At 53.8% G+C, this 27,700-nt stretch overlaps 13 protein-coding genes and 1 non-coding gene across 14 annotated transcripts; 7 read left to right on the top strand and 7 right to left on the bottom strand.

Moving 5' to 3' along the window:
* Positions 1–491: 491 nt before the first annotated feature.
* Positions 492–2,844, top strand: HMPREF1541_08026 (uncharacterized protein; the record flags this gene model as incomplete). Its single annotated transcript, XM_008722347.1, has 7 exons — positions 492–573; positions 664–911; positions 959–1,216; positions 1,266–1,403; positions 1,447–1,682; positions 1,799–2,046; positions 2,108–2,844. 7 exons carry the CDS (start codon positions 492–494, stop codon positions 2,842–2,844), a joined length of 1,947 nt encoding a protein of 648 aa, XP_008720569.1.
* Positions 2,845–3,149: 305 nt separating this feature from the next.
* HMPREF1541_08025 (uncharacterized protein) lies at positions 3,150–5,834 on the top strand (the record flags this gene model as incomplete). The annotated part of the gene is made up of 1 exon (XM_008722346.1): positions 3,150–5,834. One exon carries the CDS (start codon positions 3,150–3,152, stop codon positions 5,832–5,834), a length of 2,685 nt encoding a protein of 894 aa, XP_008720568.1.
* Positions 5,835–6,180: 346 nt separating this feature from the next.
* On the bottom strand, positions 6,181–6,325 carry HMPREF1541_08024. The gene has a single exon. It is a non-coding gene; the product is annotated as a tRNA-Ala (tRNA).
* Positions 6,326–6,896: 571 nt separating this feature from the next.
* Positions 6,897–9,690, bottom strand: HMPREF1541_08023 (uncharacterized protein; the record flags this gene model as incomplete). The annotated part of the gene is made up of 3 exons (XM_008722345.1): positions 6,897–7,484; positions 7,530–9,520; positions 9,570–9,690. 3 exons carry the CDS (start codon positions 9,688–9,690, stop codon positions 6,897–6,899), a joined length of 2,700 nt encoding a protein of 899 aa, XP_008720567.1.
* A 683-nt stretch (positions 9,691–10,373) lies between these two features.
* On the bottom strand, positions 10,374–12,399 carry HMPREF1541_08022 (uncharacterized protein; the record flags this gene model as incomplete). The annotated part of the gene is made up of 3 exons (XM_008722344.1): positions 10,374–10,786; positions 10,833–12,135; positions 12,355–12,399. The coding sequence occupies 3 exons, from the start codon at positions 12,397–12,399 to the stop codon at positions 10,374–10,376; spliced, it is 1,761 nt and encodes a 586-aa protein (XP_008720566.1).
* A 683-nt stretch (positions 12,400–13,082) lies between these two features.
* Positions 13,083–13,528, top strand: HMPREF1541_08021 (cyclin-dependent kinase regulatory subunit; the record flags this gene model as incomplete). Its single annotated transcript, XM_008722343.1, has 3 exons — positions 13,083–13,189; positions 13,237–13,440; positions 13,495–13,528. 3 exons carry the CDS (start codon positions 13,083–13,085, stop codon positions 13,526–13,528), a joined length of 345 nt encoding a protein of 114 aa, XP_008720565.1.
* Positions 13,529–13,809: 281 nt separating this feature from the next.
* HMPREF1541_08020 (uncharacterized protein) lies at positions 13,810–14,442 on the bottom strand (the record flags this gene model as incomplete). The annotated part of the gene is made up of 1 exon (XM_008722342.1): positions 13,810–14,442. One exon carries the CDS (start codon positions 14,440–14,442, stop codon positions 13,810–13,812), a length of 633 nt encoding a protein of 210 aa, XP_008720564.1.
* A 1,539-nt stretch (positions 14,443–15,981) lies between these two features.
* HMPREF1541_08019 (uncharacterized protein) lies at positions 15,982–17,101 on the top strand (the record flags this gene model as incomplete). The annotated part of the gene is made up of 2 exons (XM_008722341.1): positions 15,982–16,579; positions 16,629–17,101. 2 exons carry the CDS (start codon positions 15,982–15,984, stop codon positions 17,099–17,101), a joined length of 1,071 nt encoding a protein of 356 aa, XP_008720563.1.
* A 485-nt stretch (positions 17,102–17,586) lies between these two features.
* HMPREF1541_08018 (uncharacterized protein) lies at positions 17,587–18,429 on the top strand (the record flags this gene model as incomplete). Its single annotated transcript, XM_008722340.1, has 1 exon — positions 17,587–18,429. One exon carries the CDS (start codon positions 17,587–17,589, stop codon positions 18,427–18,429), a length of 843 nt encoding a protein of 280 aa, XP_008720562.1.
* Positions 18,430–18,517: 88 nt separating this feature from the next.
* Positions 18,518–19,712, bottom strand: HMPREF1541_08017 (uncharacterized protein; the record flags this gene model as incomplete). The annotated part of the gene is made up of 2 exons (XM_008722339.1): positions 18,518–19,536; positions 19,592–19,712. The coding sequence occupies 2 exons, from the start codon at positions 19,710–19,712 to the stop codon at positions 18,518–18,520; spliced, it is 1,140 nt and encodes a 379-aa protein (XP_008720561.1).
* A 237-nt stretch (positions 19,713–19,949) lies between these two features.
* Positions 19,950–20,276, top strand: HMPREF1541_08016 (uncharacterized protein; the record flags this gene model as incomplete). Its single annotated transcript, XM_008722338.1, has 1 exon — positions 19,950–20,276. The coding sequence occupies one exon, from the start codon at positions 19,950–19,952 to the stop codon at positions 20,274–20,276; it is 327 nt and encodes a 108-aa protein (XP_008720560.1).
* Positions 20,277–20,780: 504 nt separating this feature from the next.
* Positions 20,781–21,756, bottom strand: HMPREF1541_08015 (uncharacterized protein; the record flags this gene model as incomplete). Its single annotated transcript, XM_008722337.1, has 2 exons — positions 20,781–21,642; positions 21,692–21,756. The coding sequence occupies 2 exons, from the start codon at positions 21,754–21,756 to the stop codon at positions 20,781–20,783; spliced, it is 927 nt and encodes a 308-aa protein (XP_008720559.1).
* A 415-nt stretch (positions 21,757–22,171) lies between these two features.
* On the top strand, positions 22,172–22,696 carry HMPREF1541_08014 (uncharacterized protein; the record flags this gene model as incomplete). Its single annotated transcript, XM_008722336.1, has 1 exon — positions 22,172–22,696. The coding sequence occupies one exon, from the start codon at positions 22,172–22,174 to the stop codon at positions 22,694–22,696; it is 525 nt and encodes a 174-aa protein (XP_008720558.1).
* Positions 22,697–23,426: 730 nt separating this feature from the next.
* On the bottom strand, positions 23,427–26,314 carry HMPREF1541_08013 (uncharacterized protein; the record flags this gene model as incomplete). The annotated part of the gene is made up of 5 exons (XM_008722335.1): positions 23,427–23,622; positions 23,722–24,386; positions 24,433–24,986; positions 25,037–25,318; positions 25,366–26,314. 5 exons carry the CDS (start codon positions 26,312–26,314, stop codon positions 23,427–23,429), a joined length of 2,646 nt encoding a protein of 881 aa, XP_008720557.1.
* Between the last annotated feature and the right edge of the window lie 1,386 nt (positions 26,315–27,700).

Raw genomic sequence — 27,700 nt, 5'->3', positions numbered from 1 at the left:
AGACAAGAAGTCATGTGTATAGTGCCTCTTCATGGCTGAAGTCTGGACACCCTGGCGACGGAACAACCTCCACAACTGGAAGCGTGTTCCTGCAAGAAGTGAGTCAATAACGGAGAGTCATCGACATCCGGCAACACGCGTCAAAAAGCAAGCCTCCGACCGAGGACACTGGGCCAATCCTTGCTACGGACAAGCTTAAGTGCTACTGGAGCTTGACGGCTGGTGGACTCTTCGAGGCTGTCATTCCCCAGTTTCCCCGCATTGTTGGTGGCGACAAAGAGGTCGAGCAAGCCACCGTGATGGGTCATTGGTTCTGTTGCCGAGCGAGATCGAGCGTCTTGTTCCCTGGATCTGCTGGCGACGAAATTGCCATCGACCTCGGTATCCTATCACTGCATCGCACTTGGTATGAATGGACGTACGTACTGGACCAAAACGCAAACGTGCTGCCATAGCGTGCACTGTTTGCCATGATCGCAAGGTACGCTGTAATGTGGCCATCTCTGAGGGCCCCTGCAGCAATTGTGTGCAAGACGGGACGCTCTGCCGAATCTATGGTCGTCGGCCGTCAACGTGAGTGTTAGCGACTTCACTTCTTATGTCCAACACTATGACTTACGCAGCTTCTCAGCGGGCCAGAGCGGGCTATTAGACCCCGCTTAGTCTCAGCGGACGAGACCTATCTTCCCACGCCATCAGCAGGACCAAGCACTGCACCCAGCCTTCGGAATGATATTCAGGTCGAGGGGAATCAGTCTGACTCCACTTCCGCTACGCGCACTCACCCAGATCTTCCTCAGCAGAAGTTCGCCCAGGGCCCGGACAAAGCTTCTGGACCGGACCCCATCGTTGTGCCTCACTATGTTGGCGAGTCAGAAGGTCTAGAGTTTCTGTTCGATGTCTGCTCACCTGTGAGCATCGCAGAGTCCTACTTTGTCAATGTACTGATGCTCCCTAGTCACGCCCCTTCAAGGGCAATATCTACCTCATCGGCCGACAGAGAAGCAAGTTTCCAGACGACAACACGGTGAAAGCGCTGAAATCTCAGCCACTGCCGAGTGATAACATTTGTCATGAACTTCTCAGAGACTACTTTAGCTACGTCCACCCATTCCTACCCATCATCAACGCCGCCGAGTTTCTGAATACCTACCATAACGATCGTGATCGTCTCAGCTCGTTACTGCTGCGGTCTGTTCTCTTTGCAGCAGCGAGTGTAAGCTTCGACAAGTGGCCCTGAAGGCAGTCAATTGATTCCTCGCTAGTTCGTTAGCTCCGGGCCCCTTCAAAAGGCTGGCTTTTCAACCAGAAAAGCTCTAAAAGAGCACTTGTATTCTCAAGCAAAGGTCGGCGGTCTGCACTTCCACTTTCCACTGGCCAAAGCTAACAACGCCGTAGCAACTGTATGATGCCCAGGTAGAGACTGACAAGACCTCTATCATACAGTCTGCTATACTTCTAGCACACTATTACATCGATCTCGAAGATCTGGACGGACCATGGCATTGGATCGGAATCGCACTAAGCTTATGCCACACGATGGGCCTGCATCGAGATCCTCGGTGGGACCGTCTACAGCGGTCACCCTTCCCAAACGCACAGTACGCACTGTGGCGACGGATATGGTGGTGTTGCTATTACCGTGATGCATGGCTTGCGTTAGCGATCGGGAGGCCTATGAGGTGAGTGCTCTAAAGTTGTGGTGCCGAATTTTCTCCATGCTGTTATGAGGACGAGCTCGCTATTCTAGTCCAGTTGTCGTTTCCATCAGCAAGATCACAACGCTGACATGAACCAGAATCAACTCCGATCATTGTGATGCTCCTATACCGACCACCGATGATGTCCTGACCGAAATTGAGCAGCTTTCGCCGGAGCTGAGAAGAACTTTCGTAGCTCACGAAATGCCCGCCTTGACCGGCCTTTGGATCAACTTTCTACACCTGTCAGAACTGGTTGAAGTTGTCCTGGCTACCAACCACCGTCTTAAACGCCCACCTGTCACTCGGTCTCGTCTAGAACATCTAGACAGAGAGATATGGACCTGTAAGCAAATTGCTCAACCTTCTTGGCCATAAAATCATGCGCTATGATTGATAGTTTCCAGGTTACGAGAAGATCTATGACCTTCAAGGCCAGCCGTCTCGTCTTCAATCACTGCACACTCATCTATTGAGGGCGTACTACAACTCAGTGATTGTAGCTCTGTTTCGACCTTATATTCACACTGCAAATGTCGTGGGCAAAAGCGAGCAAGAAGGCCTACGAACCCTGGCCATAGACCGTTGTCGAGCGGCAGCCTCCAACACGACATACTCGCTGAACGAGCTAGTGTCCTCGGACTTGGTGGATGTGGCTCCGAACATGCTGATCACTGCTATGATGTCTGCCATGCAGATACACTTCTATGAGTACTGCCGTCTAGATGGTCTCGCGTCCCACCACGCGCTGCATAACTTGAAGCTGCACATTATGGTTCTGGACCATCTGCGGAAGACGTGGTGGACCGCGGATATGCAACACAAGCTCTTCTTGGAGGCCTTGAAGGCACTGGAGAGTGCGCCGAAGGGTCCACATGAGACGATCCAGAGCAAAGAACCCCAAGTACATTCGAGGCAGAGCGACACCCCAAGACAGAGGAGTGTGGAGGAGATAGCAGGCGACGAGGGAACGCATCAGCAATATGATCTCGAAAGCGACATCACCAACGAACCCATTCTTGGGAACAACGACAACACTCTTGACGAGTTCTTCGGTCCTTTCAACCCTTTCAACTTCTCTGCTATCGATCGGTCGTTTTTTGGCAACGCTGGTGATTGGGGTTTCGGGAACGGGGTTGTATAGTCTGCTCAGGATGACTTTGCTGCTTCAGATTATCCTTCATCAGGGACTAGCCGAACAATATGTTCTGTTCCTTGTAAGAAGGCCACAACTCCAAGAAGTACAGCATGCTATTGTAGCGACTCTGAGCGACAATGACCTAGAATACCATGTGCTAGTGCTCGCTCGATTTCAGGCAGTGAATGAGCGGAGCCCTTCAACATGTAGCGATTGGCCAAAGTTCCCCGCAAAAATCTCGGCGTTCGCCTGCGACTTTTTCTTGAGATGATTGTGCCTCCTGCGCAACCGCGTATTTTCCTCGTCTCAACATGGCTCCTTCACAGCTGAAGCAGCTCAAGGCGTCATTACGCGAGACAGGTGTCTTTGGGCCGCAGAAGTCAAAAAAGCAGCGTAAGGCGAATGCCAAAGATGCACAAAACCGCCTCCAACGCAATGCCGCGCTCGATGACATCCGAGAGAAATTCAACCCCTTCGAAGCGAAGGCGCCTGCTCGACGGCAGAAGCATGAAGTGTTCAGCAACAAAGTCACCAAGCCTACTGTGGGGAGACCTGGTGTTACCCGAGGACTAGGCGAGGATCGAAGACGCGAGACACTCTTACGCGAGCTCCAGAGCCGGAACAGAGTTGGCGGTCTTCTCGACAGGCGGTTTGGTGAAAATGATCCTACCTTAACACCCGAGGAACGAGCAGCCGAACGATTCGCGCGCCAGAATGAAAGGAAGCTACGAAAAAGTACCATGTTTAATCTTGAGGATGAGAGCGAAGAAGAAATGACACTCACTCATGCTGGTCGATCGTTGGACTTCTCCGGACAAGTCGTTGATGATTACGAACAGGGCGAAATCGACCGAAACGGCGCAGATGAATTTGAGGACCAGGATGACCGTCCAAAGAAGCGAATGCGCCTGGAAGACGAAGACAATGCTTCAGAAGGAGAGACTGTGCCGGAACGCAAGAAGACCAAGAATGAAGTGATGCAAGAGATCATCGCCAAATCCAAGATGCACAAAGCCGAACGCCAGGCGGCTAAAGAAGACGATGATGACCTCCGTATGGAGCTGGACATGGGCATGACGGATTTGTACGAAGTCATGCGCACGCACAAACCAGCCGCGAAGCCTCTACCAACGCCTCCCAGCGACTCAGAACCGCAGATGGATCCATCGAGAGCGGCGATGCTAGCAGGAAAAAGCAGAGAGGATGCTGAGAAAGAGTATGAGGCCAATATTCGACAAATGAAGATGGACGCTCGGTCAAAGCCAACGTTTCGAACCAAGACCGAAGAAGAGAAGGCCGTTGAGGAGGCCGAGAGGCTACAAGAGCTGGAACGCAAACGACAAAGAAGGATGCGTGGTGAAGCAGACAGCTCCGATGAGGAAGGCGAAGGGGAAATAGAGGATGCCGCAGAGGACGAAGAGCCCGACGATGCGGAGGCTTTCGGTCTCTCCGCACCAGCCTACGCACCGCGGCCACAGCTCGAGGTTGAGGACGAAGACGAATTTGTCATTGACGATGATCTAATTGCTAGTGGCTCCGAGCCCGATCCCGCCTCAGATGAGGAGGATTCCGACAGCGAGAGCGGCCGCTCAGAAGACGACGATGGGGACGACGACTTCATCAATGGCTTGGTCTTACCCTCAGCCCAGGCCGCGAAAGGAAGCAACGCTACAGTATCAAACAAGGATCTGGCCTACACGTATCCGTGCCCTCAAACGCACCAAGAGCTACTCGATCTGCTTCGGGACAAAGCTGTAAGCGACGTGCCAACCGTTGTCCAGCGAATTCGAGCTCTATACCATAAAGGCCTTGCGGAAGGGAATCAGGCTAAGCTCGGGCGCTTCGCACATGTTCTTACAGCCCACGTTGCATACATGGTCGATAACGACGATGATTTTCAGGGGCCTGTCGTCGAAAGCCTGTTGCGGCATCTCCATTCGATGGCGAAAGATCAGCCCCAAGAAGTGGCAGCAGCCTTTCGCAACCATCTGGCAACTATATCCGAAAAGCGGCCGCTTGCTCTGACCGCCGGGGACGTGATGATGCTCACCGGCGTGTCAATGATCTTCCCTACTTCCGACCATTTTCACACCGTGGCAACGCCAGCGATGCTTACAGTAGGACGATATCTTGGCCAGAGTTCTGTCCAGACTCTGCAAGATCTAGGACTGGGAGCTTACTGCTGCTCATTGGCGTTGCAGTATCAGAAGCTCGCGAAGCGATACGTGCCAGAAACCATCATGTACATTGTGAATGCGATTGCCATTCTGTCGCCAACCAAGATGCCTGAGACTATGAGTCTGCAGGATTTCGAAGGCAGGCCTCTGGGCATTCCAATCCGAATGCCAGAAAGCTCGCTTCGCATCAAATTCGGCCTCAAGGAGAAAGTGGCACCAAAGGCCTCCTTCAAGACACTGGTTCACAGGGCTTCGGCATCTCAGAGCCAAAGCCTGTCTCTGTTGCACACCTTCATCCATCTCGCACACTCTGTCACCAACCTCTGGACCGCCAAAACCGCCTATCCGGAGCTCATCCTTCCCCTCGCCCACGCCCTCTCGCACCTCAGCACCACCTCTCTCCCCACCCCGACGCACACTCTTGCCTCCACCACCCTCCAGCATCTACTCACCACCCTCTCCACCTCCACCTCAACTCGCAAGCCCCTCCTCCTGCACAACCACCGCCCTCTCGCCATCAAAACATCCATTCCCCAATTTCTGGACAACTACAACCCCAACAAGCACAACGACCCAGACATCGAGCGCGCACAGCTCAACAAGCTCAAGGCCGAGCACAAGAAGGAGCGCAAGGGCGCGATGCGCGAGCTGCGCAAGGACGCCAACTTTGTCGCGCGCGAGCAGCTGCGCGAGAAGAAGGCCAAGGACGAGGCGTACGAGAAGAAATTCAAGCGCTTGGTGGCGGAGATTCAGGGCGAGGAGGGTCGCGAGGCCAAGGAGTACGAGAAGGAGAAGAGGAGGAGGAAAGACGGGCGTTAAAGGCAGTCGTGTGTAAGGGGGCTGTGTTGGTGGCATACGTTCCTCTGGGAAGGTCGGACAATGGAAGCGCCAGCAGCTGTACCAGCGATAGGAATAGACATGGCGCAAATTTTCCTTCGGAAGCTCACAATGCTCTCTTCTGTTCTTGCCTACCAACGTAAATGCTTCCTTCCGGCGCAGCTATGGTTCGCCCGTTCCTGGGCACGCCACCCTTCAAAGTTCTCGTTCTTCGTTCTCGTTCTCGCGATTCAAAAGACCACTGCGCAAGCAGAATGGTTTTCACCCTATCACCAAAAAACGAAGGAGGCTCCAAAAGCCAAAAATTCAAGGCCTTGAGCACCGAGTATGATCAGTGCCGGGTTCGAACCGGCGACCTTGTCCGTACAACATGGGAGATTGTTAAGGACTTTGGGACGAATATTAGTGACGGCTTATAGGCGTCGTGCTGAAGCGCAAACATACCACGTGATAACCAACTACACCAACCGACCAGTGTGTCCCGTTTGTGGCGGGATTTCGTGACGACAAATGAGCTGCTCATTATATATTTGAAATTTAGATAAGGCCTAAAGAACGTGCTGATAGGCACTCCTGTGGAGTCAACAGGGGTGCACATTCGGCGGAAGGACGGCCATCGGGGGGGCTTCGCGAGCAGAGCCGAGCACCGGTACTGTAGGTCTTCCCCAGCCAGTACCAACATGCTCACAGGACACGAGAGAATCAAGCTAGCTGCTCAAAGTATTCAAGGGAGGCAGGAATCATCATCGAATAACTTCCCGTGCTGATTGATGCGTCGAATCGCTACATGCGAGGCAGCTGGACCATTGCGTCCACCTACACTGTCTGCCACCATCATGCAACCTATCAGCTTTTAATGGTGATACAACTGCAAATGCTCAGCCCTTTCGATTCTTCCGAACTCCGCCGTGGCAGCAACGCCGAAGCCGCGTCCGATTCCGCATCCGATTCAAGCAAAGATGGTTCCCAAACACCAGAGGATCGCTCGCTGGGAGGTCGCGTGTGAATAGCATGAGGAGCGTCCCTCCCCCCACAAAGCATTGATCAGTAGTCGAGTTCCGCTCCTCCATCACCACCCATGGGTCTTCCACCATTCGTCTGACCTGCAGGCGCAGCGTCAAGATCCTCATAGCTCTTGATCGATCTGCCCTGGAATGCCTCTCTGGGTCCGATGGCATTAACACCGCTGCCCATGCCATCCCCCCACTTGCCTCCTCCACCACCACCGCCTTGCGCAATGTAGCCAGGATTCATGCCTATCCCATGGCCCGGACCTCCACGCATGAGTCCGCTGACATTATTGAAGCCGCGGGACATGTTACGCTGGTTTCGGTCATAAGGGCCTGACCGATTGCCGTAGCGTCCACCACCGCGTCGGACAGGGCCACTGCCGTGCCCGTTGGCATCCGCAGGATTGAAGCTTTGTACGAACTGACTAGCCATGTTGGACATGTTCATCATGGCGTTCTGATTGAAGTTGACCATGTTCATGTTCTGCAAGCTGAAACCGCGGGGTGTGCCGCTGTTGAGATGATGATTAGCTGGTAGTGGGAAGTGACCATTGGAATTGGCATCGGATCTTGACGGAGCGATATGAGAAGGATCAAGCACGTATGTGTTCACGAGGTTGAGCTGGAAATGTTAGTTGTTGTCGAATAGTCGGACGTTGGTACTCACATCATTCTTGAGGCCAGTCAACCATTCCTCGTGCCTCTTCTCCGCATGCTTCCTCCAGAAGTGTTCAGCCTTGAACAGCTTCGCACATTCAGGCACTTTGCACCGGTACTTGGCCTCATCCTCTTGCTTGACATACTTCGATAGCTCTTCATCCAAAGCTTCCTCGACAGGCTTGCCGCCAATCTTCTTTAGATCAACGTATTCTGGCTCGAGGATTTGCAGCACCTTCTCTTCGTAAGTCTTGACCCAGTTGAAGGCACGGAGCAGCTGCTGCTCGGTACGATTGAACTTGGGTCGCTTCTCCTGAATCGGTGATTCTAAGCCAGTATCCATGCCGTTCTGCTGATCCTTCTTGCCAGGGAACGGATCTCCATTGGCACTGGCTCGAGCCGCCGCTTTTGCGGTGCTGCTAAGACCGGCTCTGGGTCTTCTAAGATGACCGCCGGGACATTTGCGGGTCAGCTCGTGTACCGAATCTGATTCGAAAACGCAGAAGAGGCAGAAGTTGAAGACACGACGCAGATATTCGATCAGCATGTCAAGCTTCTTCTTGACCACGAGAAGCTCTTCGTCATCGTCTTCTTCGTTCTCTTCTCCTTCTTCGACTTCCTCGTCAAACTTGATCTCATCATCGTTGTCTTCAAAGCTCGCTTTCTTTGGTTTGGGCGGAGGTTGCAGAAGACCTTGACTGCGCATTTGCTCGACTCGAACATCGATCTTCGCTAGACCACCTGAGAACTCGTCCTTACCAAAATCATTCTCAAACTTGGTCGCAACTCGGCGAGCAAGTTCGTAATCCCGCTCAACACGCTCAGGGGCCGAGAACAGGTCCCACAAAGCTTTCTTTCTGGGGGCAGGTACAGTGTTATGAATGCCCACATGGCAAGTAAAGTCACCTCGGATGGGATCGATGATGGTCTTCGCGTTGACAAGTTCCAGTGCCTTCTGCGCAGGACTACTGGCTGTCGGTGCAGGCTTCTCCTCACCCTCTTCGTCATCCTCACCACGACCATCGTCTCGATCGGTAAACTCCATAGCGTCGCCGTCCTCGTCGGGTGCAGGATGGAGCATGATCCAGCCAATGCGATGGAACTTCTTGGACGGGTTGGGATCACTGAGCGACAGCCACTTGAAGCCTCCAGCGTCTTCGCCAAGGTTTTCCTTGCAAAACTCCTCGATGCGATCTCTGCTGACGTTTGGCGCCAGAGTCTTGATCAGAAGGGCTGGCTGCTGTGCGGCTTCATCACGAAGATCGCCACCCTTTGCGGGGACAAGATCGAGAACGCCGAGGACCTCGTTGCCTCCAACAGCCTCGCCTTCTTCCTTCTCGACCATGCCTCCAGCACCGTCACTGTCGTTCTTGTAGATACCTTCCAGAGTGAACTCGTCGAAAAGTCCAGCATCGATATCTTTGTTCCACTGATCGAAGCTGCCGGTGCGAAACTCCGTTAGACGTTTCTGAATTGGATCTCTGACTTCTGCAACATAGCGTTCTTTGAACCACTCCTCACCCTTGTGCTGATTGACGAATTGGCGGGCCATTTTGACTTGGAAATCTTGTTTGTACTGATCATAGGCGTCTTGGATCTTAGCTTGCTCCTTTTCCTTGTCTTCTCGTGCTTCACGTTCGCCCTTGACACGGTCAGGCCGACGTCCGGTTTTCTCTCGCTCTTTGGCAGCCTTTACTTCCTGCTCCATTCTCCACCAGTCGCGGAAGAAGCTGAAGCCTACTTGAGTATCGAGAGAAAGCGGATTGTTGAGGACGTTCTGCCGAAGAACAGGCTTGTCCGGCTCTTGACCTGGGACGTAGCGATCGATGTTAGCAGCAATTGGGGAGGGAGCTCGTCGGCGATCATCGCGTTCACGTGGTGGTGCTCGTCTGTCGTCTATATAGTCGCGGTCACGAGCGGGTCTGTCACGTCCTGGCTGGTAGCGATCGATAGCAACAGGGGATCTTGAACGATCTCTTGCCGTACGTCTTCGGTCAGTGGCTGCTCCTACGTTAGTTCTCTGAGGACTGCTCGTGGGTCAGGTTCTTACGAGGTGAACGTCTCCTGAAAGAATCTGCACGATCGCGGTCACCACGATCATCGTAATCGTCGCGATACCTAGAGGGCGGACGCTCTGCAGTCGGAGATCCGTAAGCCTCGTAAGGATTCATGATGTATGGCGTTTTGGGGTTGCGCTCAGCTTCGGATCGAATATATTATGAAGCAAGCGAGAGTTCGCGCAGGCTCTCGATCTTCCGCTCGTCGAACGGCGCTCTCAGGTAATGTCGGCTTCGTACATTCGGTGGATGGAGGTTCGTAAGCTAGAAATAAACAGTGGAAACGTTAGATTTGAGTCAAGAATATAAAGAAGCACGACGGCCATGTTTGCTCGAAGTTTGAGTAGAAGAGACAAATAATGATGAAAGGAGTTCAGAACTCGGGGGACAGGTGCCAATAGCAACCAGCTCGCAGTCAAGATGTTGTGGGGTAGATGGCGTAGAGATAATGGTACGGCGACGACAAATAATGACGCCAGAAGACGACAAGCTTGTCGGTATGAGCAAGGAGTGAACGTACGGATTAGTGAGTAGATGCAACCGGTCAATCGACGCAGCGTTGGATGATAAAGGAAGCGCAAGTTGGATGCTGGCTTGCTTTGACATACAGTCGCAAAGCGCACGTCGGAGACGCGTCCACAAATGGCTTAGCGTGTCACAGCCACGGCTACCGGCAATCGCGTAGCTGAGCAGGAGCATTCTGAGGTTTGGATAAATGTGACTTTTCCTATTATTTGAAGCCGTGGTCTGCTAGTCCACGTGTAGATGCAGAGCTGGTACCCTACATAATTCTACAGTCAATCCGCTCTATCCATCAGAATTACAACCAACTGGATGCGTTCAAAGTCGAACTGCATCTGGGCAGGAGCGTACTCTTTCTTCTCTCCCTGCCTCAAAGAAGCGATGGCGTCCACCAAAATCGTGTTCTCTCCGGGTTGCAACCGAAAGTCGTATGCACCTGGAGTATGCGGACTTTCCTGGACTGGTTGCCAATTGGCCGAAACGCATACTTTCCAATTACTCCGAGCTTTGATCTCAGGCGTAGGATGTGGTATGACTCGGAAGTAGTAGTGAGAGGCTGGAAGGTAGGTGAACGAGGAGACCTGAGTCAGAGACGGCGAGGCCTCTACATTGAGTTTCCACTTGGGATCTCCAGGCAAGGTTGGATGGGTCATGTATGAGACAGATCCCAAGAGTGCGTCCTTCAAGCCTATAGCAAGTCAGTGCTGTTCTTCGAGTAGGAGTATAGAACCTACCTTGGCCTGGGTCGCGTTGCTTGCGCTCCATCGGATTATCTGACTCCGAGAAGACATTTCGGGGGGCTTCTGATGGCCGGGTGCCGTTTACTTGAGGTGGCACCATGCTGTTAAGAGCTGGCGTTGACTGCTTCTGGGCTCCAGTCGCATCATGAACAGCTACTGGTGTGCCAGGGCCGACTCCGTTCATGCCCGCCATAATGGTATCGCCATTTGGCTCAACAGATGATAGACTCCGAGTCATACTAGGAGCAGTAGATGGCGCCGGAGTGTTGACACTTTTGGAATCGCCGCGACTTGCTCGCAGCGCCTGTTGAGTCTCTTCTCGCTGTCTTCGTAATGCATTACTGTCAACGGATACCCCGCTGAAACTGGGTGTCGGTGTCGATCCACCAAGCTTCAGCTTCAAGCCCGACTTTTTGGGCTGGCTCAGAGACAGCCGCTGGGGTGCCTTGGGTGAGTCTGCTCCAGCTGCTTTTACCCTTTCCTCGAACCACTGCTCCAATTCCTCGGTCATATCGTATATCGCAGAGCCAGGCTCATTGTACTCCTTGGCGTTTGTCCAGATCAATCGCACTTCTCGAGCAAGTGCGTTCCAATCGGTCACCTTGTTTTGCTGCACCATGATCTTGACATCTGAAATGGATGTAGGTCTTTCGATGACCTTGTAGTAGTCAGGATAGTCACGCTTTGGCGGTCTCTTCTCGAAATTAACGGCGCTTTCTTGGGCTGACAGTTCCTCCAGCACTTCCATGAAACTACCCTGAAGGTCTTCTTCGGGTTCTGGCGTCGCAGATGGTGCTATGCTGTGGCGAGAGTTTTTGAGCTTGATCTTGACCGGCAGCGCGCTCGTGTTGGTCGAGACGGAAGATTCACGCAGACGATCCAATAAAGCTTGAGGTATGGGTGTCGGCGTAGCTTTGTAGTCTGGATTGAGGTACGCAGGGTTGTGCTTAGGCATAAAGTTCGACAGTGCCTTGCGTATCCGTTCGGCATCTAGGTAGACCTCTGACTTGCTATCGTTGTAGTCCTTTGCGTTCTGGATCAGCCTTTTGAGATCGCTTTCGAGCTTCTCCATTGTGTCATAATAGCCAGCCTTTAACTGCTGCTCAATCATGTTCAACGAGAGGGGCATGGCGGTCTGCTGGAAGTAGTCGGGATAGTCATCCTTGCTGGGTAGATCCAGGAAATGGAACGCAATGTCGCGACCGTTCTTATCTTGCGAGCGCTTGAGCTGCTGGACAAGCCTGAGGCCGGTCTCTGTCGTGGTTTCAACCGTTTCGACATCTGGAAAATTGGTGCCCTAGATGTCGAATTAGCGGCGGCGGGAGGAAGTCATGTATGCGGCACGCATGCGATGCACGCGACAACGGAGTGCGGCGCAAGAATAATGCGCATTTCGCAGCGCATGTGAAAGCTGCACCGAGAAGGGCAGATCGGAGCTGGGTGTGGGTGCTGGGTAACGGGATGCAAGTTGGCAGGGTGGTGGTCGAAAGAAATAATGGAGAAGGGAAGAACTTACTTCGTTGTTTGTCCGCTTCCTTTTTCCTGTTACTGGTGTCGACATTTCGGCGCGCTATGCATAGAGGCTCGCCTCTAGCAACCCCATTAACTTGTCGCAATCAGCCCTCCTCTTCTGCACTTTCGCACTCCGCCCCAACGATCAGCTGCGGTGAAAATTGGTGCGCTAATCTTTTATGCTGTCTGACGGTGAAGACGCGGTTTGTTGATCTAGTGAATTGATGCGGGCGCGGCGCGTTATGGTGGTCTCTATCAAATCAATCGATGGAGACGCGACTCGGGACTCGCAGCGCAACGCAGGCCGTGAGGGCCAAACGGAGAGGCGAACGGCTCACGTGACTGTGTACACGTGACTCGGTGAAGAGTGGCAGGCGCCGAGGCGACAAAGCTTGGCGTCCCTGCAACAACTTCTCAAGATTGTTTACATTGCCCCTCCTGCCTACTGTCTCGCCAATCTTTCTCCTCCCGGACTGCTTGTCACAGTACGACTAGATTTTGACTGGCGCCTATTCGAGTCGACATATCGTGGTACTCAATTGTCCGAGATCAGCCAATTGAGCGCCTATCTTTGCACTCACGAGACCACCGCTCTTTTGTAGCTCTTCTGCGACTCACGCAGCGCCAGCGTAACGCGTCTGTCTGATCTTCAAATCCGCACTCGGCCTTGTCGAGCAGCCGCGCCAGCAATCACTCCTCTTCGCTATCCAGCGTGCCATTCTATCCTCCAACATGACCGAAATCGATATCAGCCGACGAAACAAGAAGCCGAGACAACTCCAGGATAGCGAGCGCGCACGACTAGACGAGTTCATTGACTCCATTGGTTACTCTGCCAGGTAGGCTATAGGTAAAACCTCCACTTCGGGCGCTAACATGGGTCAAGATACAGTGATGTCGAGTACGAGTATCGCCATGTGCAGCTGCCCAAGGCCATGCTCAAAGCCATTCCTCGCGATTATTTCGATCCCTCCAAAGGCACCTTGAAGCTCCTGTGGGAAGAAGAATGGAGAGGTCTCGGCATCACTCAGAGTCTTGGTTGGGAACACTACGAAGTCCATGAACCCGAGCCGCACATCCTTCTCTTCAAGTGAGTTCAATGCTGAGCCTCATAATCGACTGCAGCAATTACTGATACGATTAGGCGCCCGCTTGGCTATCAGCCGCCTCAACAGTGATCCCACTAGATCCGCAATCTCCCTCATTCAGCATCAGCCACGGAGTTCGTTTCATTCAACTGGTCAGGGTTTCAAGCGACGATACCGAGGCAGCGATTATGTGTAAGGATTATCCAAGGAACGAATCGATGAAGACACGTGCGTTTTGCTGGACTTTGCATTTCTGCGTTCAATCTGGACACGGAGCCTATGTTCTAGCGGCATACCCGCCGCCTCTCAACAGATGGTGTTCATGACTTTCAATACTAAAAATGAGCTGCCACAACCATTTTCGCTGGGAGTCATGCTACGTTTTTGGAAAGCCAGTCGTCCCAGTCATGAGCCGAGAAGCTCGAAGAGATGCCTCCTTCAGGGACTCCGTTGAAGAGTACAGTGGGCGTCACATGCACGCCTGTGACTCGATTCGCCTTGACCATCTGCTTGACATCGTTCGTGGTTCCGTTGCCGATGTTCAATCCGCCATCCTTATCCGGCTTGTCGCTTACTAGTAGCAGTTCCAGGATCTTGCTCTCCTCAATTCCATCAACACTTCCTGCGAGTTTCGCCAACCGCTTGTACGTGTCATTTCTTGCCTCGTTTACCACGTTGACGTCAAAGTATTCCTTTTGATGCTCGAACAGCTTCTTCGAGAAATCCCAGAATTTGTTCGGTGCAATTTTCAAGACTGCGGCACCGGCTTCATGAACGAGTGTGGAAGAAGGGTGCCACGGCTGGATCTGCTGACGGAAGATGACACGAACTCCAGGTTTGGTGTACTTCTTTTCGAGAGAGGGGGCTACGGAATCATAGAAGGTATTGAAAAGCTTTGCCGAGAAGGGACAGACATAGTCCAGGTAGAGCTCGAGAGTGTGTTTGGCTTCCGAGTGTGAAGAAGATGCTAGCAACTGGCCGGCGAATTTGGGAGGGAGAGCCATGATGCGTGCGGATTCAAGGGTCGTGATTCAACGATGTCGTGAGGATGCGAAACCGTGGCTATAGCTTGAGAGTATTTGTACCCGTACCGCAGAGATGTCGCAATGAGGAGAAGTTATTCATCAGCGTTGATGCGTCGCATTGCATCATCGCAATTCTTATCGATAAAGTCGCGTTGTTGGTAGGTAGTTTGCAGGTCATGGCGTCCTTTACTTTCTGCACCTCCAGCACATACAAACTAAGCTACGGCATCTCTGCGTACCCAGCCGGCAAAGATTTGGTGTCCTTAGGCCGACTTTACAGGCCACAGTAGACCCAGTGTGTTTGTCGACGACCACCTGCAAGCCCCGACCACTCGGATTGTGCGCCTTCCATGTTGGCCGGCAGAATACGACACTCGTGTTCCAATATGAGCGTTATGGCTGAAGTGCAGGTGCGCCTGTGAGTAATCCCGTGCGAAGCAGGGCGAGAACTGACCCAGCCATCACCTACTACCTGGTGAGCATTGCATCAGATATACGCATCCCATTATGTTTGATCACGCACAACTTCTGGTACTCGCATGCTCTAGCTTACTCGTCTCCTTCATATTTGATTCAATGAACGCGGTTCTCTTGACGTTTGTCCGGCGACAGCACGAACGTGTCCTGCGGTCTTACAGTCAACCAGGGTCGTTGGCACAACAATACCTCGACTCGGTTCACAGTGGCATCGGGGCTCTCGTCGGAACTTTCGAACAAAGATTTATCTTCATCGTTGCGAAAGCATTGCTCTTGCTGAAGCTACTTCGGACACTCTACAAAGAGCTCAACACCCGCCTGCGCGAGGACGAGCGAAGGCTGGACTCTGATCCGCGGTAAGAGAGGATTTCGGGCTAGAGGAAATCACGACACTGACGAAATCCTTCTAGCATCGCAGGCTACAAACCAGCCACTGCTCCGCCTACTGCTTGCAGCTTCACGATGGGCTTCACGCGGAACTCCGAAGAGTTTTCGGGAATGCGCACTCAGAACCTTTTCGAAATGAGGTGGTAAGGAAAAGTTGCTGGCATGAATCAGTTGTGTAGTGGTTGCGGCTGGTAAACAAGTGGTCGCTGCTATAGAGCGGCGGGGCTAGAGCCCGGGATGTTGGATCGACACTCTCTTGCCTTGATGGACCAGGTTCTTCTACCCAGCTCGTGCTTTTTGAGCTGTGCGTGTCCACAGCCATGCTCGTCGATGCAAGACTCAACCTTATCAAAATGATCTGCCGCGTATCCCGTATATGACGCAAGTTGAGGTCATGTCCGCTAGCGAAAGTGCGGATATGGATCGGCCACTGACTCGGGTATCTTTCTTTAAGCACCTTATAGCTGGACAAGAGTAAAGACTCGAATGCAGTTCCTGCATTCGCTGACTAAAATCGAACATTGATCGCACAGCTACTCGCATCTCAGATCTGCACCGTACCTGATCCCAGCTCACCATATTCTTCCACCACTGCTCACACCAGGATTCCGCACGATTATCCACCGACAACAACTTTCAATCAAAACATACACCATGGCTCAAGACACCGAGTCTCGCCAGTGGCAGTCAAGCCTCGATGGCATTGCTAATCTCATACTGGACACCACTACTGTACCAGCGCCATCGTCTGGACAGCTACTCGTCAAGATGCGCGCCGTTGCACTCAACTACAAGGACGGTGAAGTGATCGAGGGTTTGATGAAGCACCATAAGTCTGCAACGTTCCCCAAAGATCTCGTCCCTTGCTCTGACGGAGTAGCTGAAGTCCTTAAGGTAGGCGCAGAGGTGAAGGACTTCAGAGCTGGAGACCGTGTCCTGTCCTTGTGCTTCCCTCTACATCAGACGGGCCAAGTCCAGGCCAAGCATCTGGCCAACGCTCCAGGGATGACGGACCACGGGGTTTTAGCCGAGTACAGACTGTTCGAGAACTGGGCTGTCGTGAAAGTGCCACACTACCTAACCGATGAGGAGGCTGCAACATTCCCCATTGCGGGTACCACGGCTTGGATGGCGATCAACGGCTTCCGACCTATTGGCCAGCCTGGGGGAGAAGGCCAGACCATGCTAGTGCAAGGTACCGGTGGCGTGAGTATCATGGGACTGAAGCTGGGCAAGGCGAGTGGCATGAAGGGTAGGTGCTCTCGGCACTCTCTGAGCCATCGGTCGCTGACATCTTGTAGTCATAGTGACATCCTCATCCGACACGAAGCTAGAGCGCGCAAAGGAATTGGGAGCGGACGGTACCATCAACTACTCGAAGACTCCGCATTGGGATCAGGAGGTTATGCGTCTAACCGATGGCCGAGGCGTGGACCTTATCTTGGAGAACGGTGGCGCTCAGACGACGTCCAAGTCGTTCGACTGCATTGCCTTCGGCGGCACCATCGCATCAATTGGCTATGTCTCTGGCAAGGTTGACCCGGCCGAGGACCGTACGAATATCAATGTCCGAGCACTGTCGAAGAACTTCACGCTTGTAGGCTTGCTCAACGGCCCTAAAGACAGACTCGAAGAACTGCTCGCCTTTTGTGAGGAGCACCAGGTCAAGCCTGTTGTTGATAAAGTGTTTGAGTTCGAGCGAGCGAAGGAAGCTCTCGAATATCTCTGGAGTGGGTCACATTTTGGCAAGGTTGTCGTTAGAATGCCGCAATGATCGCGCTTTCTACAAGTCAACACCAAAGGCAGGTGCTATCATCCATTGACCACGATCTGCGATCTCACCTCAACCTCACCAAACTTCCAGTACCGCCGACTCGATGTCAACATCTTGAGCTCCCATCTATATCAGCGACATCATACTCTGTATCATCTTCCATACACTACCCGTCACTCGTTTCATCTGAGTACGCCTCCCGTGGTAATTGTCAGACGCCTTCCGACTCTCGCCGCTTCACGATGGAGAACCCACTTATGATCACAAGCGGCCCAAGAAACTTCATGCCCGTTGTTCTCGCGCCGTCGCCGCGTATTGTCCTGCGTCCAAACGAAGTCAACGAGCATCTCCTTGCCCGACATTTCGTTGAGGACAAAGTCCAGGCTATCGGCAGACGTCTATCAGATCCCGCCTTGTCCTACAATCGATCCTTCCAGAATCTACCGGCCGCCTAGAAGGCCTTTGGCACGCTCGTCTGCTTGCAGATGACAGCCACTGCCGACCTGTGCAGGCTGGCGCGAGCCAAAACATTGGTAAAACATGGAATCGACATTCAGGATGATGTTGGAAATACTGACCTTGATTGGGACGTCGTGATCGAGATACAGCGGCAGGAAGCTAGATACTTCTCGGAGGGCATGCTCACTTTCGCCATCTGGTCAGCGATCACGAGGATTCTGCCGCCTCATGAACGCCAAGCGGCTCTCATTTACGTGGCTCTTGTGATCATTGCACAATTGATGATGGTGGAGAGCAGGGAACATAGGTTCTTCAGTATCTGGGCATTTGGAAATCCTCTGAAAGCATCCCCACTCCAAAGATTCGATGCCTCCAAGTCCGGGAACGGCTACGACTGTGCTATATGTTGGGAACGCATCGGCGAGACGGAATGGATTTACCCGATCCCATGCGAGCACCAATTCCACCGTTGGTGCTTGATCAATTGGCTTCGGCGGCCCCGTGGGTGCAAGCGGTGTGCAGAGCCGCGTGGCCGTGGAGGAAACTGCCCCCTATGTCGAGCTGACGTCCTGCCACCTGCCCTCTGTGAAGACTGTGTTGCTGAGCGACGTACGCTCGTGGAGAACGGGAATAGGCTACTGTCAATCTGGGACCATGCCCACACATGGCACGAGTATGCCGAGAACGCATTCGCCACACTTCAGGACATGGGCGCTGTGATGGGGTCCGATGCCCTGGTGAGGGTCACTGCGCGGGCGCGCGATTTTGTCCAGTATGCCGCGAGCGTGCGAGACAGGATCAATCGGGTGCAACAGTACCTGACATCGACAGAGTTCCAAGAGGCGCTGAATTTCGAAGCTAACGCTTGATTGAGCATATGTGTGACCTCGAATCTGCGAATTTGTATCGTACATAGCTTACGGCCCCAACGCTTCTATCTTTGATCCTCCGACACGTCTATTTCTCCGCCGTCGCCTGTTTTTGCTGCTGCTGCGCTGCTCTTTGAACTCCCCCAATCAGCGTCTCAATGCGTCCTACAAACGCTGCCGTGTCGGCGCCCCCATAAGTCTCATTGTTCCTCAACTGTCGGTGTATACCGGCCAGCAGGGGCCGCTGGCCCTTCTCCAGCTCCGGATACACGCCTCTCGCCATCTGATCGACCAGCCCCTTCCGATCAGCCTCCTTGTCTGCGACGGCCGAAAACTCCGAGACGCGTGCCTCGCTCCCGTACTTCTCCCGCTCCATCTGCTCCGCCCAGCCCAGGACCTGCTCCTTGTGCGCCTGGTCCTCGAAGCGCACGAGCCCACCACTAAGGAAGCGTTCCGCGATCTGCTTCGGAGTCCAGTAGCCGTGCGGCAGGTCGCGCGCCAAGAAGCGCAGTTTTTGCACGACGCCCTCGCTGAGGCCCGCGGAGGAGAGGGGCGTGTCGGGCCAGTCGGGGCGCAGGAACGCGGCGCTCTGCTCGGCGGGACTGTAGGGGAGGGCGGTGGTGGGCAGGCCCTCGTTCTCCTCGGCTTCCTCCAAGGTATTGAAGTAGGCTTCTGTGGCTTCGTCTTCTGGGCTTGCGATGGCGTCCTCGTTCTCAGGGAGGGTGTCGCGGAAGGAAGGCCGCTTGGCGGGTTTGGCGTCGCGGCGGGGAGGGCGAGCGCCCCGCGCAGCCGTGTTGGGTCGGGGCCCGCGCGGTGTATTTTGACCTGGGGTCTGACGGGGTGGGCCGCTTCGGCGTAGGACAGTGGCACCTGGAGGAGCTCCTGCACTTCCAGAGCCGCTGGGCTTGCGGATTACAGACGGAGCGGATGACGGGTCGTATACTTTGCGGAATGCTGGACCTGAATATGATTCTCGTCCTGGCCTGGTGCGGCTTAGGACCTGAGGACCCCGTGAGGCTTGAGGTTGCACTGCTTTGGACGGGGACTCTTCGTTTTGTGACCCGGAAGAAGAACTGTCAGGGGCGCTCTTGGAAGAGCTGGTCGGTCCTGCTTATTGTAAGCCATTGCTGCCAGGTTAGGTATTCGGATAGCATTGACGCACCTGCAAATCTCAGGGATGTTTGCGAGAATGGCCGTGCGAGCACTGTGCCGATGCTGGTCGATGGGAACTGTGGACCCCGAAGAGCCTGACGCGCACAGCGCGCGCAGAGATGATCCATCATGATGGTGGGAAGAATAGAAGATGCAGTTGAAGATGCGTCGAAGAGCATCGAGCTCGAAATTTCACCAGATAGGTATAGCGCGCTCTGATTCGTGAGTAACGTCGGCTTCGAGGTACATGAATCGCGCCCGTTTCGCGTCTACGCGTCTTGGCTTCTGTTTGCCCTCCCGCTCCTCAACATCAAGCAACAAGGAGCCGATCATACTGCCTTGACCCTCAGAGCAGTTTTCAATCCAACATGCTCCGTCGCAAACCCACAGCCATCACCATCACCTCAGATGACATTGCCGACTTCGAGCAGAAGCTCGCTGAGCGTATTGCGTACCAGAAGTTTCTTAAGACCGGTGAGGACCCCAACGGCTGGTTTCGCAAAGCGCAACCGGGAGACCCGGACTTCGCCATTCAGCAGCAGCGCGAGGCGGAGCAGCGCAACGCGCAGACCGTTGTTGATCCGAATGATGAGCTGAAGCCGCTGCCTGGCGACAAAGCGAGGATTGTGAGGAGTCGTGAGGAACGAATCATTGGCGCGAGCGGCACTGGGAACCAGACAGGCAATGCCCGATGATACTGGAGCGTGAGCGCTCGACCTGATGAGATACGACCTGACGATGCTGCATTGAAGGTCTTTTCTCATCGTCTTAGGAAACTGAGACAACCCACGGAAGCCGGCCCAGGCAGGTTCCAAACAGTAATCTCGGTCAGGGAGTGCATCACTTGCTGAGGTGCTTTGCATGCAGCCTTGCCTCCGAGAGTGCCTTCTTTGGATATGAGGTCTTCTGCCTCCCGTAGAAGGGTCTACAGCGCGAAACGACCACGATCACAGCTACGACTGATGAAGCGAGAAAGTGGCCCAATATCCCGGCTTATCGCCGATCGACATGAATGAAGGAGCTAAGATGCATGAGATCACGACAGTTGCATTGGTCAGAGACCAGCTGCACTAGACCACGGACCTTTGGAAAGCTACGTTGAATTTGTTTCTACACAACTCCCCATCTCGTGGCCGAACGCCAACGCTATGCCCGAGATCTAGAATAGAATGAGACAGCCACGCTGCATAAGCACATCCTCAATGACCATCCGGCTTGTCGTCTTCCACCCTTGGCTGTTTTGATCCGCTTCCATCACCGGAGCTACCACCGTTCTGCTGGTTTTGATTCGAAGTCTGGCCTTCTTCTGTAATGGTCTCCATATGATCCGCCGCATTCTGAGCATCTCGCTCCTGCTCCCTCGCTCGTCGGTTTTGCTCTTCCTCCATACTCATGCGCAGAGCCATAGCAAGCTCCGGGTCTGTAGAAGGATCAACGCCAAACTCGAACCCACCACCTCCAGAGCTACCGCCGGTCTCAACCCCTTCCATACCGCCACTTCCCTGTCCAGCCTCGCCGCCCATGTTGATGATCGGTGTGGTAATCAGACTGTCACTCAGGAGACCAGGGCCAGGAGGGATGACAGCGAGGTAATTGCCCTCACCGCTCGAGCCTCCTACTGCTTCCACGAACTTCTCCAGAATGTCCTTTGTCGCCGACTCGGTCGCATCACCAAACGCCACGAAATCGACGCTGACATTGTTTTTCTTGCACTTCTTCGCTAGCTTGATCAATTCCTTCTCTGTGTCGTTCTTGTCGCCAAACTTCTGATCCAGCTCACTGCACATGAGTACCACGATGCGTTGCCGCTGAGATTTATTGGCTCTGTGCTTGAGGGCGAGGGTGGCTACGCTGATAGCGGTGCCCACGTGAGCTTGACCTTTGATCTTTGTCTCGTGTAGACCGGCGAGGACAGCGCCAAAGTTGGTCGTGGGCGTGTTGAGGACAGTGGGGCCCGTGCCGGCCATAGACATCAGACCGACGGCGGACTCGGGGTTGGACGAGGTTTTGGCGTTGAAGATAAGTGAGACTGCTTCGGTCTGCGCTTGAAAGCGGTTGGGTCTGTGAGTTGTTAGCACAGGCTACGACAAACGGGGGGAGCATAGCTCACAGGTAATCGCCATTTCTGCTGGCCTCGCTGTTGTCAACAACGATCATCGTAGCTTCGAGCACCATTGCGGCGGTATTGGGCCGAAGACTAGTATGCGGGGAGACTTGATTCGTATATGAGATATTCGAGATGAGTAGTTCTGGGGAGCGAGTGTGTCGTGGACGAGAGGGAGTGGTGATGCGAAACAAGAAGGCAATGGTCTATTGCCTCCAGGCAAGCAACAGCGGACGTCAGGCTTGGCATCGGATCCGCCTGTTCACCGCGGAGCCGCATCTAACATCTACACCCTATTCACAGCCCCAGGCCATATGGAGCGAGTCGTTGGCCTCACACTCCGTCTGAGGCGGTCACAGTAATGCGCCAACCCTGACGAACCTCACTAGCCCGCGCGGGCACCCTGCATCACCATGTACCTCAAACCCCACCACCATTACAGCACCCGCTAACCACCTCTCCCTCCACAGGCCCGTCTTCGCCCTCATGGTCATATCCAAAGCCGGCTCCCTAATCTACCACCGCACGTTCCCCACCAGCGCCAGCACATCCTCCCTTACCTCCCCCACCTCCGAGACCCCTCCCGCCACGACCGGAACCCTCGGTCTCCCCGGCACCACCACCCTAACCACCAACGACTACCTCGTCCTTGCCGGCACCTTTCACGGCGTGCACGCCATCACGCGTTCTCTAACGCCGAAAATCCCGCTCACGGCCACCGCGAACCCTTCGCGCGCCGCAGACTGGCAACACCCGGACCCATCCATGCCCGCCACAGGCATCGAGACCATGGAGAGCAGCTTTTTCCGGCTTACGGTGCAGCAGACGCTCACGGGGACGAAGTTTCTGCTGTTTACGGACCCGAGCATGCCGAACACGGATGTTATTATGCGCGGGGTTTATGAGCGGTATAGCGACTATGTGTGCAAGAATCCGTTTTGGCAGATGGAAATGCCGATACGGATTGACGCGTGGGAGCGCGAGATCGGGAAGTGGTTGACGAGGAGGTAGGAAGGGCCAGAGCTGAAGCGCACAAAGCGTTGAATCACACACAGAGTCAGGCCGTAATGGACTGAGAAATGAGTCTGGCCGTTCAACAGAAGCCTCGTCCAGGCCGCATACTGCCTGGATGGCAACGAACGTTTCAGAAACCCAGTCACAGAGGACGCCAGGCTGTCGCCGGCGCAAATGAACAGCTCGACACATGTCCGATGTCGAAGAAAGAGGATACAGCAGGGGTTGTCGTGGCTGAAGCACATATCGTAGAGACGCGCAGACGGACGATACCCCGAGGCAGGTAGACGGTCGACGGTGCAGACATAGCTGACCGAAGCAAGGATATAGCAAGTCATCGCGCGAGACACACTCGCAGAGCTACCCCATGAAACGCTTAAACAGAGTAGTAGACCGATGAAGTAGATCCACGTCGATGTATTGCCATGCTGTTTGCGACTAGTTGTACAAGCCCTTCAGCCAGAAAAACGTATTCGCCCGCCTGAAAAGCGAGGGATTGGATGCTCGTGCTCGTTCATGTTCACGCTCACGCTCGTTCATGCTCATGCTCATCACCTGTGTGCGGCTTAATGCTCCCAGAGCATCAGACCAGGCCTTTAATGACCTCGTCTGCATTGGTATTCATATCATGCAGCTCCCCGGATATGCCAGCTTTCCTTTATCCCGCTCCTTACATGTACACATCGCCACCCCACCCAACCATCTCGATCATGAGGACATCGTATCGTCATCTCCTCTTCGCCATCGGCTCTCCGGCCACACCGCTGCCTTGCTGCATGTAGTCCCATCTCCTCTTCATGCCACCGTCGTACACGCTGGCAACGCTCTGCTGCCACTGCTTGGGCGTCACGTAGACGTTGTCAGGGGGGTATGCGGTTTGCGGACGCATCTGCTGTGGCTGTTGCTGTTGCTGCATTCCACCACTTGGGGATTCCATGTACCGCTGTCGGTCCTGGCTTTGTTGCTGTTGCCTTTGTTGCATCTCGGCATAGTAGGCCTGGTGTTGTGATGATGGTGGGAACGTTGTTGCCGCCGGATATGGTGGAGATGGCGTGTTCTGCAAATAGCTCTGAGCGGCGGGCATCTGGATAGGCGGTGAGCTCCCATATGCACCAGGTGGGCCAAGGGCTGATGGCGGTATGGCGAACGCTGTGTTGAACTGGTCGATGATCGGTGTCGGATTCCATTGCGGAGGGTCATGGGGGCTCAGATTCTGCTGATAAAAGGAGTTCGGCGGCATTGAGGTGAAGTTGGTGGAATGCTGCGAGTTCATGTCATAAGCGGGCTGATTCAGCGGGGATTGAGGTTTCGAGTCTGAAACTGCGGAAACTGGTGGCGTAGCGAGATAGGAACCTTGCTGGATTGAAGCCATTTGCTGGTTCATGTAAGGCTGACTCTGCGGGATCACCACTTGAGGTTGTTGGCCTTGCTGTGAGAGCTGCTGATAATCTCCCTGCGCTGGCGGACTGGGCTGGTAATTCTCTCCTGGAGAGCCCATAGGGAACGAGCTTTTGAGCTCGAATGGCCGGTGGATATCAGCGGAGAAAGCGGCGCGTAATCCATTGATTTGCGCTTCGGTTTCCGGCATTGGCCATGCCGCGATACAGCGCTCAAGTATCCGCATATGCCTTACAAAGTAGTCTCGAGCGTCTGTATGAAACTCTGGGTCTGGTGAGGTAATTGCAATCTGTAATTATCAGCACTGCACAGCTACAGCAGGTGTATCGGCTCACCAGGTGAATCATAACGCAAGTGAGGATCGCGTATATGGTGAAATTGATTCCTCTTTGCATGACCAGTAGACCAGCAAGGTCATATTGGGCCAAAAGAGCCTCCTGCAACCGGCAAAGTATCTTTGCGGATCGATAGCAAGCGCTCATGTGCTGTTTCCAGGCCTCATCCGTGGCGAATTTCTCCGACGCTGTCAACTGAGCGCGCCGTAGCATGACTATTCCGAGATGGTAATGTGAATGCATATTACCAATAAAGTGAGATGCGAGGCTCGGCACTGATCCATCGGCAGATAAGTTTATCTTGAGACTGCCCGGAAGGTCATCAGGCCATCGATTAAAGGCGACGTTGTACGAAATAAGTTCTTTGTCGAGGCCCCAATCCTCCTTCCTTTTCAACTTACGAGCAACCTCAGTAATGAGACGAATATTGCGAGCATTCCGTAAGAAGTAGGCATACTGGCGTGAAACCGATGTCTCAAAAGAGTCAATATCGGAACATGGCGGATTTGGGGAGATGTCGACGGAGTTTGGATCGACGGACATATCTGTGCGGCCTGTCACAGCTGTCAGCACGAGCAACACGATTGCAGACTATTGCTTTCACCTTGAGGAGCGCCAACCATCATTTCGACGATTAGGCAAGTCTGCCAGATGCGCGTTTTGATTAAGCACTCTACCGGTTCAGAACCACAGTCTTCCCCATTTTCGTGGGCTTCATGGTGCTCGTGAAGGTCGAGGTCTTTGGCCATGGATACGGTGGTTTTGCACAGCATCCATGATCGGTAATAGTAACCTCTTTTTGGTGCGCTCTCGCGCGCCTTGAGAAGGAGTAGCAAAGCTTGCACAGTGCTAAGCCGAGGGGTGTCGAGAAAACATGGTTCATGCTCTGACAAAGATTAGCGCATAGTTGGTCAGTAGAAAGTGGCAACTCACTATTGGCGAGTGCGAGCCATTGTGCACCTTGGGCAGGATCATCTGACATGCGACCAGCGCATGCGAAGATGGCCTCCAATACGAGAGGTGAAATAGATTCGCGTCTATTATGCCATTGATGGTAGAACTGGCTCTTGCATAGTACCGGGACATATGGATGCACGTCTCGGAAGAAGATCTTGAAATACTCGAGCGCATCCTCATCATCGGGCATCAAAGCGGGCGGAATCCGAATCTGGGATCCGGCGTCCGTACTGAAAGCGCTGACTTTGAATTCCGGCTCCTGAACTTCCAGTATGGGAGCGTCGGGTTCGTTGTCGTCCACCTTCTGCTGACGGATGTAGGGTGCGATTCCATTTTCGTTAATTTTCAAATCTCCCAGATGCTGACTCAAATCTTCCGCAGTATACGGGGTGACGGGGCTTTCCCGCGTGTGGCCTTGACTATCTGAGTCAGATCGCACCGATTGAAATGGTGCGCCCTGGAAAGAGGCCAGCGCGGCATCATTAAGTTGCTGGCCATATAAATTCTGGTACGGATCGCCTTGGGGATAATAGTTCTCCTTGGAATAACCCGCGCCGTAATTAGCATAGCCGTCAAATTGTTCTTCGTGATAGTTGTGTGGGAAGCCCTGTCCAGCAGGAGTACCGTCAGTCGACGACGGATCGTAATTCTGGAAGTCGATAGCAGTGGCACCCGGTGGCGCGGGTCCAGAAGAACCAAAGTCGCCGTCGGCGCCTCCAACAGGCGGGACGCAGTGGAGCTTGAGGCGGACACACGCAGCGCAAGGCCAAGTGTTGGTAGTCGCGGAATCGCAGCGAATCTTTCGTCGTCGGCAGCCCTCACATGCTCTCATGACCTTGAGGCGCTTATGGCGATTATGCTCGTCGACGAACACATAGTTCTTGGGACCGGATTGCGACGGATTATTAGCCTGAAAGCTCTGCATAATTGCATTTCATCGACGAAAGACTGGCGATATCCCAAGCATGTCCAGATGGTTGATGTCGGTCCAAAAAGCGTCGATCAGCGCTGAGCGGATGATGCGCCGAAATGTGGACGTCTGATTACCCACCAAGTACGGCGGACGAATTTCGTTGCCTCGTCGAGGTCCTGGCGCAAGGCGTAGATGGGGCCAAATTAGATCGTAATGCGATTTTCATTCAAGACTAGAAAAGTGCACAGTTCTAGACGGTCGCAGTGGGCTGAGGATAGTTGGCAGGATGTGTGGAGGAGTCGAGAGCTGAAAAGTTAAGATTGAGGTTGCCACGCGATCTGAAGATGACAGGCGGCGAGACAGGTATCCAATCGATTGGTATGTGGCCGTGGCGAAGCGATACGCAGTCTGGTCGCACAAACCTTAGCGGATTTGACAGTTGAGTGTGTGGGCGAGTGAGCGCGACGAAGCAGCAACGAGGAGCAATTAATGACCGGAATTATGTGGCAGGCGGGCAGGTGAGGATAGAGCTCTGATGGGGTTGATGTCAGACGATGTGCCGGGTCAGAGGCCGTGGGGCCTGATGAGGGTGAATCTATGTAATGGTGGTAGCACGCCTGTTGCGCAAGGCGCAGGGGGGTAAGGTATGCTCTAGAACGAAGTGACACTAATTGCCTGGCTAAGACCCCAAAGCCCCCGGGCCCAGGGGGCCAGGGCCGAGAACCACCTTGAACTTAGATTGACTGATTTTCCCAGGGAATTGCTGTCATGCATGGTCAATGGCCTAGTCCTCAGAACAGGATGCAAGTTGACTTTGATATCAAAGCCAATTAATGATTGAGCGTCTCTTGAAACGTGGCGGGGACAGATCGCAAACCTCGAGTGTTTGGAGGGGCTGAGGCTCCAACGTGCGCGCATACCGAGCACACGTGAACCCTACACTCCCAAAGTTCTAGGGTGTGCTCCAATTTTGGTCTTGAGACAGACCTCGTAAAGCGGTGCACCTGCAGTCGTTGGTAAAGCTAGTTGTCACAGTTGGCACTCTGTTATGCAAGCCAACCACAGCCAGGCTTGACCTAGGGGCCAGGTTTGCATGGGTCAGCGAGAATCAGGGGAACATGGCATCGATTGCGCTTCTAGCGCCGGGAAAGGCTGATCAATGGCACCCCGCGCTCAGGTTCAGCCGCTCAGGAATGCAGAGGCGGCGCCTGGCGGTGCCTCAAACCTGGGGTTGTGCCGAAATCAAAAAGTCTCTTTGGATTTACGCCGTGAAAGAGGCGGCAACCCCAGCACTTTTCTTCTGCGATGGTGCTCAAGAATTGCAGATGGCATGTGAAAAGAGTCGGAAACCGAGGCACGAGGCTTGTTTGCAGGGCCAATGGAACCCGCTGCCAGGCG

This window comes from Cyphellophora europaea (genome assembly GCF_000365145.1).
Source record: "Cyphellophora europaea CBS 101466 unplaced genomic scaffold supercont1.8, whole genome shotgun sequence".
Lineage (NCBI taxonomy): Eukaryota > Fungi > Ascomycota > Eurotiomycetes > Chaetothyriales > Cyphellophoraceae > Cyphellophora > Cyphellophora europaea.
The sequence above is the reverse complement of the archived record's forward strand: the minus strand, read 5'-3'. Positions and strand labels throughout refer to the sequence as shown.